This window comes from Pseudochaenichthys georgianus, chromosome 17 (genome assembly GCF_902827115.2).
Source record: "Pseudochaenichthys georgianus chromosome 17, fPseGeo1.2, whole genome shotgun sequence".
Taxonomy (NCBI): domain Eukaryota; kingdom Metazoa; phylum Chordata; class Actinopteri; order Perciformes; family Channichthyidae; genus Pseudochaenichthys; species Pseudochaenichthys georgianus.
In genome coordinates, this window is record NC_047519.1 from 15,393,921 (window position 1) to 15,409,508 (window position 15,588).

General features: G+C 43.2%; 1 protein-coding gene across 5 annotated transcripts in view; it reads right to left on the minus strand.

Annotated features, from left to right (window-relative positions):
• Positions 1-15,588, minus strand: part of rnf220a (ring finger protein 220a) — a 175,649-nt gene that overhangs the window by 158,200 nt on the left and 1,861 nt on the right. For all 5 annotated transcript variants that reach the window (XM_071206238.1, XM_071206239.1, XM_034104411.2 and 2 more), the window contains exon 2: positions 3,102-4,315. In XM_071206238.1, the coding sequence (XP_071062339.1) occupies positions 3,102-3,753 (652 nt within the window). In that variant the 5' untranslated portion in view covers positions 3,754-4,315. The remainder of the gene's footprint in view (positions 1-3,101; positions 4,316-15,588) is intronic.

Below are 15,588 nucleotides of genomic sequence, written 5' to 3' on the forward strand. Positions count from 1 at the left end.
AAAGGCAACATCATCTGTTTGCTCTTAGCTATAATCAGAGGCACATGTAATTCATTTAGTAGAGAGATATCAGCATTTTAATGACAGCTATAAATTGCATCCATATAAATAATTAGAACATGATTAAGATACAGATGTATTGGCTGAAATGGCTCAAAGTACATGAGTCAGACTGACTGACTCGTCCTTGCACTGGATGGACCCTTGTGAGGTGAAAGAGTGTAACAAACTCAGGATATACTAAATACATATTGAGAGTTCAGGTGTTTAAAACGTTTGGATTTAAATGTGTTTTATTTTTCTGCTTGCCATTTTATCATTTTCAAACTCCTACCAATATTATTAATTAGCTTACCGCATAATCTCTGAATGACAAGGTATAATCCGGAGCAATATAAACCCTTTTTTTCATGGTGAGACTTTGGAGGGGTGTGTGTGAAGCAGCACGAAGGCTGCTAGTTAGCTAATGTGTGTGTGAAGCAGCGAGAGCACTGTTCTCATGGGATTGTACCAAAGTGTTGTTTGTTCTTTACGCCTCCACTGGATAGCCAAACCCAGTGAAGGAGAACCCATAATGCTTTGCTGTGAGCAGTGCTTCTGCACATCCAATTGCATTAGAAGCCTATGGTAGAGATGGAGGCGACTTGTGCCAAGACTTAACCTGATTAGATCCAGATCCAGCCGTTCCAAAAGACAGCACAGGAGCCCGGACCCATCTCCCATTCTATTTCTGGCCTGTCTTAGTGCTCGCAAATCTGTAGTGACAACATGGCACCAAGCACACATCTCTAAGCTCCAGTGGCGTTTGCTTAAAGTTGCCATAAATGATAAAATGCATATTTCAAATGGATGTGAATTTTTTTTTATATTAGCATCTAATGAGACAATTGGATCTAATGCCTCAGCAATGTTGTCTTTTCTTTCTTTGTCTTCTATCTTTGTTCTCGTCCCTTTCCTTATTGCACTTCAGATGCTTCTTTGATATCTTTCTCATTCCACCCCAGCCAGCCACCGGGTGTCATTTTCCCAATTTCCTTTTCTCCATTCCTCCTTTCATCCCTCTCTTTCTCACCCTCTCAGTCTCTTCTGTGGTGGTCTTTTTATCGGATCAGTCTCAGGTCGTCGCCTCTGTCTCTCATGTGTTCCATCAAGGATGCAACCCTCGAACACACACACACACACACACACACACACACACACACACACACACACACACACACACACACACACACACACACACACACACACACACACACACACACACGCTCTCCTTCCAAAAGAGATGGAGGAGGAATGAAAGTAGGAATATGGTAGTTAAGACAAAAAAGGAGAGATGAAGTGAATTTAAGAAAGGAGTGACATGATGAGGAAGAATAAGAAAGATGTCCTTTTCTCTATTATGCACATCTCTGGACTTCTCTCCCAATGTGTCACTGAGATCCGATGCAGCTTGTTGACATGTGTAGGAGATGTTGGAGCTCATGCTGAGAGCTGCTTGTGTGTCTGGAAGAGTGTTTGTGGGTTTGTGCTTGGAGCTCTTACAACCCCTCTCCCACCTCCCATTCATTACACGCACACACACACACACACACACACACACACACACACACACACACACACACACACACACACACACACACGCACACACACACACACACACACACACACACACACACACACACACACACACACACACACACACACACACACACACACACACACACACACACACACACACACTCACACTACAACACACACTCATTCACAGGGCCTGCCAAGGTTTTGGGTATGTGGGTAAATCTTTTGGCAACGAGGCTGCCAGTGTGGAGCTATGATGAATGCTGATGGCAAAGAGCATGGCCGGTCTCTGAACCAGTCACGTTCACACACACACACACACACACACACACACACACACACACACACACACACACACACACACACACACACACACACACACACACACACACACACACACACACACACACACACACACACACACACACACACACACACCACACACACACACACACACACACACACACACACACACACACACACACACACACACACACACACACACACACACACACACACACACACTAATCAGATTCCCAGTGTGTGAGGGCCAAATGGCATCCTTCCACTGGTGAATGCTAATTTGACCAGTGGAGCTTGTGGGCTTGTGAAACAAGGACAGGGGGAGCCAGGAGAGATGATGACAAGAGAACATAGATGGGATTGTTTATTGGCGTGTGTGATGCTAGTGTGTCAACATTTGCATTCTTTTACAAATTGCGGCAAGTTGTACTTTGGTTTTAATTTGAGAGTTAGAATTACATTTGGCTGTGTGTGTGTGTGTGTGTGTGTGTGTGTGTGTGTGTGTGTGTGTGTGTGTGTGTGTGTGTGTGTGTGTGTGTGTGTGTGTGTGTGTGTGTGTGTGTTTCAGTGTCTTGCTGCATGGGTTTGGGCATATGTTAGTTTGATTATTATCGTTTTCTGTAGAACAACCCTATAATTTAGAGGTTTAAATTGTTGTTGGATGAGAACTGGAAGTGTTACTTTGTGTAACTAAAAGAAAATGCATGATTGAAAAGGGATGTACCAAATGTAAGACATATCACTTTGAATCTTACAAGAACAATGTGGGGCTGATTTGTGTTTGCATTGAAGGAGACTTATGGGAGTATGGGAGTTGAGTGTTTCAATAATGTGTCTCTTACAAGCTATTATTCCATAAAGATGGGTGACAAATATTTATGTAAGAAAAAACCCAACATAAACGTTGTAATTTACAACAAACCTGGGAAACAGCCTAAAGCAGCTTCCTAGACTTCCGTAGTCTCTGAACTCTACTTGAGGGATGAACACCAATCGTCCAAAGCACATTCTCTCAATTTGTGTTTGGATAAAATTGGCAAAAAGCAATGTTTAATATCTGGCTCCAAAATGATTGCAAAGACCATTTCATATGATCATATTATTTAGTCATCACTTGCACCCAATTCTTTTATGTTTGTTCCCGTCATTTGTCACCCATCTGTATGCACAGTTCAATGTGGTTCTAGTGTCCTTGAGTGCAATGTAAAACATTTACTCACAGCGTTCAATGCGGTCCTCAGGGCTGGAGGAGGTCTCTCGATCAGACAGGAGGCCTGACACAGCGAAGATCTTTTTCCCACTGTCCTCGACGGCTTTCAGGGCGCTGCTGGGAGAACTTCCAGGAGGAATCTGGGAGCCGCCAAAGTCGTACTCTTTCCCCTCTGCATCAGAGTACCGCAGGTGGGGTGAAGCATCTGGATCCAGGCAGCCTTTGAGGCGCTTGGCCGGGGTGAACGCAGACTGATACGCGCTGGGCAATCCGTCCCGATCGTCTGGAGATGCAAAAGGCCTGAAGGCGCCAACGCCGCTGTGGTTCAGCATGCTGATTGGCGAGCAATCCAGGTTAGGCGGGGCAAACTGATGATGGAGGTGGAGGAGGGACGGAGGGAAATCCCTGTTGGGGAATCCTGGTGGGACTCCACCCTGGCGGTGGTACATTGATGCAAAAGTATAAGAACCATTGTTAAATGGCAAATGGACATCCTTGTCAACAGACACAGGGACGCCAAATGGACGTGGCTGCTGGCAGGGAATTGAGGCATCTCGAGAAGCTTCAGCAGTGGAGGCCAAGACCATGAGGGCCGGCGAGGCCAGGGGGTTGGGAAGGTAGGAGGAGCTCTCCATCTTGAAAGCTGCCCTGTGGAGATCCATGTTTGGACACAACAAAGAGGATTTATGGATTTTGGGGGGAGGAGGAGATGATTCCTCCTCTCTAAATTTGATACAATGTCCAAGACCCTTGAAAAGGGTTTGAAGAATTAAGGGAATCTGGGTTGCAGACCTAAGGGAATTGGCTTTTTAACGGTTAGGGCTCAGAAAAGAGCTGTTTGTACTAAAGAAATGTATTAGCTAAGAAATCAGCCAATGTCAGTGCTTGTTAACTTGAATTAAATTCATTTCTCTTCAGTGAAGCTAAAGTGAGTTAATCTGTCTCCAGCCAAATGTGCTTGAGCTCAGTTCAGTCCAGATCATTCCGTGCCAGGTAGGTGCTGTTGGGTAAAGTCCTTTACACGCTTCACAGTTTGGACGACATCAGTCCTGATTATAAATACAATAATTTGTCAAGATAACGTTCTTCCTCCCAGGTGATATGAAGTAAAGGCCTCCCACTTGAAACGTTTGTTGGACGTGTTACTCAAGCCGGATGGTCGAAGGGGGGGTGGACATCCGTAGGTCCTCAAAGCTGGTTCTTCATCTTCATGTGGTCGCCAAACTGAGGGGACACAAAACACAAAGATTAGTTTCATTTTCAGAGAGCTGCTTTGTTGTTTAGGATTCAAGGGTTTTTCAAAATCACAAAGACCGTAAAGCTGCCCTTTGGGAGATTCTCTCTTTACAGATTACTTGAGATTTCAGCATTTAAAATATATTTTCTGTGCAGACCAAAATTGCCTAAATTTAGCTCAGCCAAAATAGTAATTATAATCCCTATGGACACCCTTAGACCGCCTTGTCTTTTCTTAATGATAGGTGCTTCCAGAGACAAGAGGCATGCTTTTTCAACTGATAGAGATCAATGTCTTGACCTCAATCTGTTTGTAGTGGGAAGAGCGGAGTGGAAAAAGCGTCTGGTAGCCAGGGATTGAAGTTAAAACCTTTGGGGACGCAGTGTTCTTAAGCGGTCACTGTTGTTGAAACCACAAATTCAGATCCTCTTGGGAAAAAGTGTCCTCCAGTTGACACTGTTCATGAAATCCTGTAAATCCCTGCCCTTTGACAAAAAGCCAAGAACTATTTCAAAACCCCAAACTTCTCCCACGTTCCCCTCCCCTTTTCCTCCTGCTCTTTAAAAAACGTCCCCAAACTGTTTCCACATCACATCTTTCCATTCCGATCTCTACAGCCCTCCACGTCTCATCTCTTCCCAAATGTCCCCTCCTCGTCCTCCATCCTCCTAATCTTCTCCTCCTCCTCTTCCTCTCCTCTCCATCCTCATCTCCTCCCCTCATCTCCTTAGCGCTATCTCTCCTTCCTCCCTACCTCCCTCCCTCCTCCATTTCAGATCTTGGTCTAAGCCGCTTAGTCCTACCATCTCCCAGGATCTTACTGGACCAGAACCACTTGTCTTAAGATAAGGACACACATGCATGTACACACATTTCACCCACACACACATCTGATAAAAAGCCATGTGGCTCGATGTTCAGCTTGACACCAGAGCCGGTGTCGAGCTATACTCGATGCTACCCCCCTATCTCTTTATCAAACCACTTTTAATTCCCCAATTTGTATCAGTCCTCCGTTTATTTGAACATCTCTCCTGTCAATCTCTTCTCCTCTCATCCCTCCATCTCTCCCTCCCTTCCCCGTTTCCCCTGCTCTCTTCTCCCTCGGGTGATTCCGATGGGTGATATCATATCAGACCTCTCCATCTGCCAGCCACGAGCCAGAGGAAATCTGACTGAGTGAATAAATTAGCCGTACTTGACCTCACGACCCCCCCCCCAGCATACGTGGCAACAGACTAGAATCTTCTCTCCCAGGGATTAGAGCGGAGCGTTCAATCGGCCGGTCGAAGGAACGCAGAGAGGCAGCCGATAAAACGACAAAATAACGTTTCAGAGATTTTGATCCCCAAAGGGCAATTTGAAGGTGGCTGGCACGTTAGGCGTCCAATATGTTAAAGATTTTGAGTAGGTGAAGATGTGCTTGTCGTACATAAGTGATTGTGGGATTGTGTGCATCGTTCTGGATTTTAATAACACAAATCAGATCGGCTTACATGCAAATAGGTTATCATGAGTAATTGTACTTCATTTTATTAAATCAGATAACATTAAATGCCACTGCGTAAAATGTTGGTTATATTATCATAAAAGTCACCGCTGCCGTCAGAAAAACTCAAGACCAATATAAATTGAAAGGTCAAACTCGAAGTCATGTGCACACATACATAAACACTCAACAAACACCGTATCAAGTAGCGGGCCGCTCTCGACGAGCTTCAAAGCTATGTTGACGACGAGCCAACATCAAAGGAGAAACTCCCTGGGAAATGAAAGGAGAAAATCTTTTATAGCTATCAGCTGTCCACAACACTCATTCAAATCAATTTCCAAACCTGATCTGGGCTTTGGCACGCTCCCCCACCTCCCACACACACAAAGCAACAACTGCCAAGAGAGAGGGGAACGGGCCCGGAGACAGAGAGAGATGGGGAGATGGGAGATGTTTTACATTACCGCAAATGTACAGTAGACTACTGTGGAGTGTTGAGAACGGCTTACGCTAACACGCCTCTGGTCTGGCCTGGAGTCACATTACCCACCTCTCTTCCTCCTCGGCCTCATCAGCCTACCTCCCGCAATCCATCCCAGAATTAGCACCTTCAAAATGTAGCCATGACAAAACTTTTCTTTCTCCCCCATCCCTTTCTCTGTCTATCAGTATCCTCCCTCTCCTCCTCACCCTCTCTTGAGCTTTCTCACTTTCTCTGCCGGCGTCCTCTCTCTGTTCCCGTTGTATATCAGATCACACTTTCTCCTGTATAACCTCTAAAGTAGGAGTGTGTCTGAGGTGTTGATAGCGAGGTAATACACTGATAAGTACCGGGATATTTCAATTTTATTATCATTACCCAGCAGGCCGAGGGGCGGTGAATGAAGGGCCGCCAACGCGAAGCAGCCAATCCAATAAGAGGACATTCGATATTCCCTTACAGGCCAGAACTAGAGAGGAGAGGAGAGGAAACAAGGAGGTGGAAAACAGAGGGTGAGGAAACAATAGGAAATAAGAGAAGAGGATAGGAAACAATCAGATGAGAATAGAGGAAACAAGAGGAAAAGCGAGGAGACAGGAAAGGAAACAAATAGAGGACATGAAGCAAAAAGAGCAAAAGGGAACAGGATGGGAAAAGAGAGAAACAAGGGACAAGAAAGATAAGGAGATGCAAGGAGTGGAAATAAGGAAAGGAGAGGAGAGAAGAGGGTGTGATATCAGAGCAAAGGGTACACATCTCATCTCCCTGGGTGATTGACCCAAGCTGGCGTCCTTCTGGCCTTGTGTGCATATGTGAACACACACATTAACACACACATACATGCACATGTGTGTGTGGGGGCCTGGTTAAACTGATACCATGGAGCCTTTCAATTGTCTCCCTGTATTCTAGGTTTTCTATTTGCTTTTGTAAGGACGCTTTCACCTATGCAAAACATTATTTTGTGTGTCATTTCAACTACACTTGTGAAACGACAGCGTTAAAAGTGCCATACAGCTTCCAGAAGTGAGTGATGTTTCTCACCTTATCTCTAAAACAACAATCATAATTCCGGATGACATGCACCTATGCATGTCATCAATATACAAGCGCAATTACATCTAACGCACACACGCATAATGTCACTCGGTGCCACTTACAATCCCATTTGCCAACGGGGGCTACCACCCACACATTGTCTGACACCGGGTATATGCATTTTATAATAGAAAATGTCACAGGGGAACATTTACCACGCTGTCATAATTTGATTACAGTGTGCAAGAATGATACAGCTGTCGGCGCGATATTAAATACAAACAGCGAGGAGGGCTTTTCACGTCAAATCTGCACTTTAAGTGACAGTGTCATGCCAGTCTGCAACATTGCAGTGTCAACAACAATGTGTTTTAGCATCGTTCTGAAAGGGAGTTTGACTCTGGAAATATGAGCTACTACTGAGAGGGGGGCTGCGGGAGAAGTCACAGATTCTACGAGAAAATAATTTGTAAATGTGGTCATGAACGTTATTATTGTTCTTTAAGAATAATGATAGGATGGTTTTGCTTGTTGGAGAGCTCAGGGAAAGGATGTCCGGGGTTGAGGACGTTGTGATGGTGGCATTACGGATGCGAAACATCATGTTAGGCCGCCCATGACAAGACAACTGGTGGTGCTCCTACGTAAAGTCCTGGATTCAGAAACATAGGATCAGAAAAGTGGAAGGGGAACAAAGGGATACAAATAACTACACTGGTGACAAAGAGCACTTGTTTTATCGAAGCCTTCCTTTTTTGTTGACTGGTCGGAATACATATTGTTCTTGCATGGCTGCTTTGAGTGTGTAACCGACGCTTTGGCTGTGGCAACACGATGCTGAAACTTGTCAACTCGAGTTTTCCAGTTTGTCTGCTGAGTTTTGGAGAGGAACGAAAAGGAATCCAATTTTGGATATAAAAATGTCTTCTCGACTGTGACTGGTGTGTGTGTGTGTGTGTGTGTGTGTGTGTGTGTGTGTGTGTGTGTGTGTGTGTGTGTGTGTGTGTGTGTGTGTGTGTGTGTGTGTGTGTGTGTGTGTGTGTGTGTGTGTGTGTGTGTGTGTGTGTGTGTGTGTGTGTGTGTATGCTTGACTGTCAGGAAGTAAAGCAGTCAAAGTTGATTTTTTCTCTTTTTTTTAATGGAGACATAGAGAAAGGAGTCAAAACCGCAGGCCTGTCTAAATGTCCGTGTGTGTGTGTGCACGTGTGTATGGGCACACACTTCCCGGTCCATGGGTTTATATTTAGAGATTGTTGACAGGCGTGAAAGTGCCACTTTTACATTTTATGCCACTCGTTAAATTCTCTCACACATCACTCATACATACCGGATAAGGTTTAGATAACTTTGAAACTAGAGTTACCTAAGTGCATGAAAAACCATGTTAATACATGATTCCCTAAAGAGATTTAGATAATAAGCAGAAATGTGAAGCTTGTAGTGTTACATAAAAGAAAACTCTCCCATGAACAAAATGTTCACAGCCAAAAGGCTTGAAACTCCTGTAAAACATTATAGCTATTAAAGTTTACCCTCAGCGTCTGCAATGTTTTTACTCTACGATTTCTTACTCAACCCAGGTAGTTACAGAACTATACTTTTTAACCACTCCAAAAAATCAACCACATAAACATTTATGGGAAACCATCAACGTCCTGGATCATCAACAGAGCAAGTTACATGAATGCAGTATTTGGATTATTAAATATCATTGGAAAAATGTATTATTGGAAAAAAGAAATGTTCAATCTCAGCAGCCACTATTGTAAAAGCCCTAATCTTATGCAGCTCACATGCAGTTCATAACATAACATTGCCTCAAAAGACGTTGCTTAATATTTTTTACGAAAGAACAAAAGAAAGATATAGGAATATACCACTTTTTGTTCCACTGCAATAAGGAGTCATTTCACCAGCAGACAATGAAAACACTGCTATTTAAAAACGATGCAGTCACATATTAAATATTAGCCGTCAGGACAGTCGGAGAGACAGAGAAATTAAACTGTCCGCAGTGTGTGTGTGTGTGTGTGTGTGTGTGTGTGTGTGTGTGTGTGTGTGTGTGTGTGTGTGTGTGTGTGTGTGTGTGTGTGTGTGTGTGTGTGTGTGTGTGTGTGTGTGTGTGTGTGTGCTTTTTGAGCATAAGAACCATGAGCTGACCCACACACAGGCCCACTCTGTATGCCAGACGGACTGCAGTGTGTGTGCGTCAGTCGGTGTGTTCGTGTGTGTGTGTGTTTGCTGATGTCCGATGCAACAGTCGATACTATTGAAATCTACTCATTCATGTCTGGCAATGAGGCAAAGCTCAAATGTCCTTGTGAATAAGAATCACACCCATTTATCTCCCTCCTACTCCCCCTCTCCCCCTCTCCCACTCTCGTATTATTTGTCCTTGTCTTAACTTTCAGCTGTAAAACCCTAATTTTGTTCCCAAATGCCTTCCAAATATCCAATCTCATGTTTCTCTCCTTTCTGTCGCCTCTCTCCGATATGAAATCTGTCACCAGGTTATTTGCTTCAGCTGCGGCATATCGGGAGAAATATGCATCGGCAGTGAAAAATATTACAAAGATTTGATATTATACAGACACACACATCATCCCGAGGTGGATAATGGCACTCGGGCAATATTCAGCAACAAAATCAATAAGGATTGGACAAGCTTGCGCGAATGACCGTGCAAGCTTTGTGCAGCAGTCAACTAACAACGAATATATTTTGTAGGATGTGTTACTTAACATACTTCATTTGTGTGCGTGTTTTTAAAAAAAGATTAAAAGGACATCTTTCTTTCCCAGACTCTTTCCCTGTGACATTCATGCAATACTTCCTGGAGAAAAAGCAAGAGGATTTACATCTCAAATAAGCCTTTGTGATTTCCGAGACAGAGTTATGGCCAGCAGACAAAAATCATTCTGGAAGTGGGCCCTGACCTGTGATTTCTTTTCGTGGCAGCACCAGCGAGGCCCAGTTCAGTGGGGCCAGCTAATTCCTGGTACAGACCAGGCTAAATGGGAAAAGCACATCATTCCATTGCTCATATTTTTGGATCATGGGACAACCAAATCCCAGCATCTTTTGTTTCCCTGAAATGTCATAGACTTCATTTGTATTATTTGGCTCACTTCAGGTACAGCAATATCGGCCTGTATTCTGGACATAGTATCATTCAGAATGTCACATCTTTTATAATTCGACACACAGTTATGCCTCCTAAAGACTCGCAAAAATAACTATTTCTAATCACAGAAAGCAGCCCTAAATTACTTTATGTTGCTTAATATCTAACAAGAGAATACCCCAAGTTGCAACTTGGCAGAAAACATCTTTATGTTCTGCAATTAATCTGGATGCCTTGAGCTGCAACACTGAGCTAAATGGAAGCCAGAAAAGACACTAAAAAGCCGACAATATGCTCTTAAGCCTGAAATGTGTCCGTTTGTATCAAAGCCATAATACTTAATACCGTATTATACTTTTCATAGACAAGGCACGCGCACACAAAACACGTACAAGCCTGACAGATGACACCAGTGTGTCTCCGCTGACCGACAGGTGACGGAGCTATCTGTCTTGCAGGAGTGTGATGAGTGTCTGTGTGTGTGTGTGTGTGTGTGTGTGTGTGTGTGTGTGTGTGTGTGTGTGTGTGTGTGTGTGTGTGTGTGTGTGTGTGTGTGTGTGTGTGTGTGTGTGTGTGTGTGTGTGTGTGTGTGTGTGTGTGTGTGTGTGTGTGTGTGTGTGTGTGTGTGTGTGTGTGTGTGTGTGTGTGTGTGTGTGTGTGGCACCAGCCGCCCTGCTATGCCTCTTTATTGCTGTGCTGTGCCGGCGTGTACAACAGCAGCCACTAATCTCACTGGCTGGCAGGCAGACAGGCGGCTGGCTGGCCGGTGTGTAGCCTACTACAGGCTAGTGCAAGCCAATTAGCTCAAGTTTAACAAGGCAAAAAAAACGGTTGCCAGGTACACTGCTTTCACTCACAGATTCCGCAGTAATAATCCTCTATTGTGGAGTTAATAACGATAATAAGAACAATGGGAAACATCTTTAATGCCTGTCGGGAAATGACGTGTCTAGCATGGAGGCCAAACGTCAGAAGATGCTCGACCAACAACTACATATTTTACTTCTCAAAAGGCTGATCTTACAGCGTGAATATCAAACTGCCCTGTGTGTGGTCATGCAGATGCATAAAGGTGTGTGTGTGTGTGTGTGTGTTTATGCATCGCTGGGTTAGATCAGGCTGCATGGATCAGTCTCCCGCCTGGATGCCCGGCTGGCGGCACGGGGTAAAATGATAAGTAGGCTACACAAATACCTAGCCTATCTACAATCGATGGTTGCAAATGCACCAACAGTGTCTTCTGGGGAGGTGTGAGAGGAAAGGGGGAGGGAGGGGTGGAGATATTAGCTTATTGTCCAAGCAGGGAGCTTGTGATCTGGCTCACGTTGTAATTGACGATTCGAGGAGGGGAGGTGGGGGAAACCTGAGAGAGATATGATGTGGCGGCGGGGGGTAAAGGGGGATGGACGCAGAGAGAAAGAGACACAGAGCAATATGGAGAATAGAAAGTATCTGACATCCGACACAACTCCTCTCCCCCGCCATTAGGCTAATTCTTTGACTTTCTCTTGTTGCCGATCGCGTCTCCGACTGATATTTCCCCCTGTAACGGCATTACCAGTGGCTGCCTCCTCCAATGCAATCAAACCATTTAACACGGCGCTGCATCCCTTACTGTACATGGACTGATTTCCTTCCGATATAAACGACTGCGAGCTACTCCGCTTTCCTGTCATCAATAAAAGGAATAACTGGCTCTGCTTGCATATTTGCAGTCAGGAGGATTCTTATCTGCTTTTGTTTGTAGGAAATAATCAATTAGGGAAATAAAGATTTTTGTTTTGAAGTCCATATATTTTCTAAAATATGACAAGAGGATAGGATGCTTCATATAATTGTATACTACTTGTTTTATCTGGTAACATACGTAGAAATCTCGCTAATTCATATTTAAATGACTTTGTATAGTCAAAAAGTTAAGAAATGTCGAAATGTCTTCAAAAAGTGACAAAAATAATGAAAGGAATGTAGTCTAAATATTAGACGTGGAAGTAATGGTGCATGAAAAATGCAAAAATGTAACTTTTGTTGCAGGGCTAAAACAACAAATGAATCAGAATTGCCTCAAAACACAATGTGCTGGCGGACAGGCTGCACTTTCCATTGAGGGAATACAACAAATAACAGCATTTGGTTGGTTTGGATAAGCGAGACAGCTCAACAATATCCACCCATTAAATGATTGCATCCGGCTCCTCGCACTCAATTACGGTGATTATAGCAGCGATAACGAGACAACAATGACAGAAAGTTTTTGGGGATGCACACCGAGCAGCACGCGCGTCCTCTCCGAGGTGAGCCGCTCCCGAGTCTGCGCGTGTTCAAACACTTGTTATTTACCGGCGACGCGTTTATTTCAATTACCGTCGGCATGTCAAATTAGCTCTGCGTATGTAGTGTTTATTAGCACAACAAAATAATAAAGCACACGCAGAGGAAAGGGAGGGGTGAGGGGCGAATGTAAAAAAGGGGGGGGGGGGGGGGGGAGAAGTTGCTTTTGCTTTTAATAAAGAATGAGGAATTAGTGCATATTGATAGGACTTAATAGACCGAGGGGGGTCATCAAACTTGCGACTGAGCGATCCATGGTTAATTTACTATCGGTGTCATGTTATGGGAGGGGGGAGAAGAGGGGGGTGGGGGTATAAGGCTCGCGACGTGACGCCTTAATATACTTTTCAAAAATGTTGAAAAGGCCCAAATACATAATAGGAAATATACAGGAGGGGGAACAGGTGGAAACGGGAGAGGTGTTTTTTCATATGAAAGTGACGGTAAATAAAACTTGCAACAGAAATCCTCTCCAACATTAAAACAAAACTTGTTTTAATTCTCTAATAAAACATCCTGATCTGATGAATAGGATTTTGAAGCTCCTCGCTAGCCACTTAATGATTATCTACGTGGCGATAAAAGCGAGAGTTAACTGGTTTCCTGATAATTAAGCAGGTGGGAGGATTTTCGTGAGTGTGTCTCCCGGACGTGGAGCTTCTTCGGAGCCAAATTAAAATAAACTTCTCTCCCTGCGGCCATCGATCCAGCAGAAGAGGTGTGAAATGGACATTAATTTTAGTTCACTTCTCGCTGCGCAAAGGAGGGGAGCATGGAGAGATCAATGGCGGGCAATAACAGCTGACTGCTGAGAGGGGGGAGAGAGAAAAGGGGGGAGGGAGTGGTGGAGGGGGGTGAATCGAAAACGCTGACAAATAAATCATCTTTTGCTACTTTAACTCCAACCTCGACACTTTCCCCCCCTCTTTACGCCTATACAGACTACTCCTTTGGGAAGGTTAGAGAAAGAGATGAGGCCTAAATGACGAAGTGAGGAAAACACAGACATGGGGAGAATTAATCAAATATAGAGGGTTGAATTGGTTGAGAAAACAAATGTGCATTATGCCTCGTTTGGTAGGCTACTTGAATGTGTCAAACCATTACAAACATAGATACTATTATATTTGAAAATGGGCATCGTTATTGTGATTTATATCTGTGTAATCCCAAGGCTCCGAATAAATAATTAATTATACCGAACAGACTGTAACGCGAATGGAAAGCTTATATTTAAACATCCATAAAATCAAAAATCAGACTTCTACAACCTATCAAAGAAATATCAAGCTGTTCTAATCGCGTTTAAATGTGGAGATGAAACAAGCGGCGGCCTGTAAATCACTAACATAAAATAGAGAAACTGAAAAAGTGTTGCATCACTCTAGATTACAGCAAAACCTCAAAACATGCTTAAATAAATCGGAATATAATCATGCGTATGATGAACAAATCAGGCTTGAATTTGTTTTAATTAATAATAAACAGCGTCCTATTTAAATGCTCGTTTAAATACATTTTAAGCAATGGGCCAGAAATCTATCCGTCAAATCCGATTTGTTCTCATTAACATATCATTAAATACATAGCAACTAAATATCAATTTCAATTTATAAAACCGCGTGTAAACATTACAAATATATATGCAATAAAGCTAGACTCTGCATTACATTAATCATCAAAATTATTGATCCAATGAATGCATAGTGATGTGTAAATAGAGGAATGGGCTGTGTATCATCGCCTTTAATGGAGAAATGCATGTTTCATTTACGGATAATGAGGCTACAGGTGCTCGCCTTTCTTCATCAGCAAAATGGTGTTAATAAGAAATGTGCAAAACATCAACTTCCCGGAAACAAATCGCCATGTATTTACTGTATTTGATTACATTAAAATGTGGACATTTTGTTCCTGTAATTTATCTATTCCCGTCTAATTTCCCACTTTTAAAGATAATCATTGCTCGCTAATGTGCGTTTGTAAGAAAGGAAAGGGCTCGGCTGGTCCTTAGAAGTGAAGGGTTGGTTGATCTGACCAATCAATACAATTGGAAGTCATTCATCGCAAGGGGTTTCACTGAATCTGGGATTTGGAGTTTGGGATTTTTCAGGAACTATAATTCAATCTTCACAGTGTGAGTTCAATGACCCGCCTCCAAAAGTGTGTTTTTACGCGCTATTTATTGCTGGCAATGAGAGGACTTTTCAACTTGAAAATTACTACTAATAGGTCCGCTGCGTTTTTCCGACACTTGAAATTGTATTATTCCCTGGTCTGGGTGTTTTGTGTGGCAGTGCCGTTGATCCGGGCGAGACTGCTCACTTGTTTGCTTCAGTGAGGTCGTTCCAAAACCAAACCAAAAATAAATTAAAAAAACCAACATGCATGTGATAAAGAAATGTTGAACACACACGTAGAGAACTAAAACAGGGAACATAAATAGTGGGGAAATGTGTCTAAAGATCAGAAGTTATGAGTCAAACTGACAAAAATAAATAAAAGGAAAGTCGATTTCATCCACGATTTTCATTGTATAGCCTACACCCGTAACACCGAAGAAGAACTTCCTTAACAACAAAAAAGAAGATACAAAAACCAAAACGAATGTCCTGCCATGACTATTTGAAAATAAAAAGAGGAACGAAAGGCTACAAATTAAAGACAAAAACTCTTATTATAAAGGCGTGGGAATTTCATTGTTTTTATAATTATTCTGTTAAAATAAATAATCCAGTCTTCACGGTAGAATGCCGAAAAGGTAAATGAAAAGTGGATGTTGTATCCGGTGGAT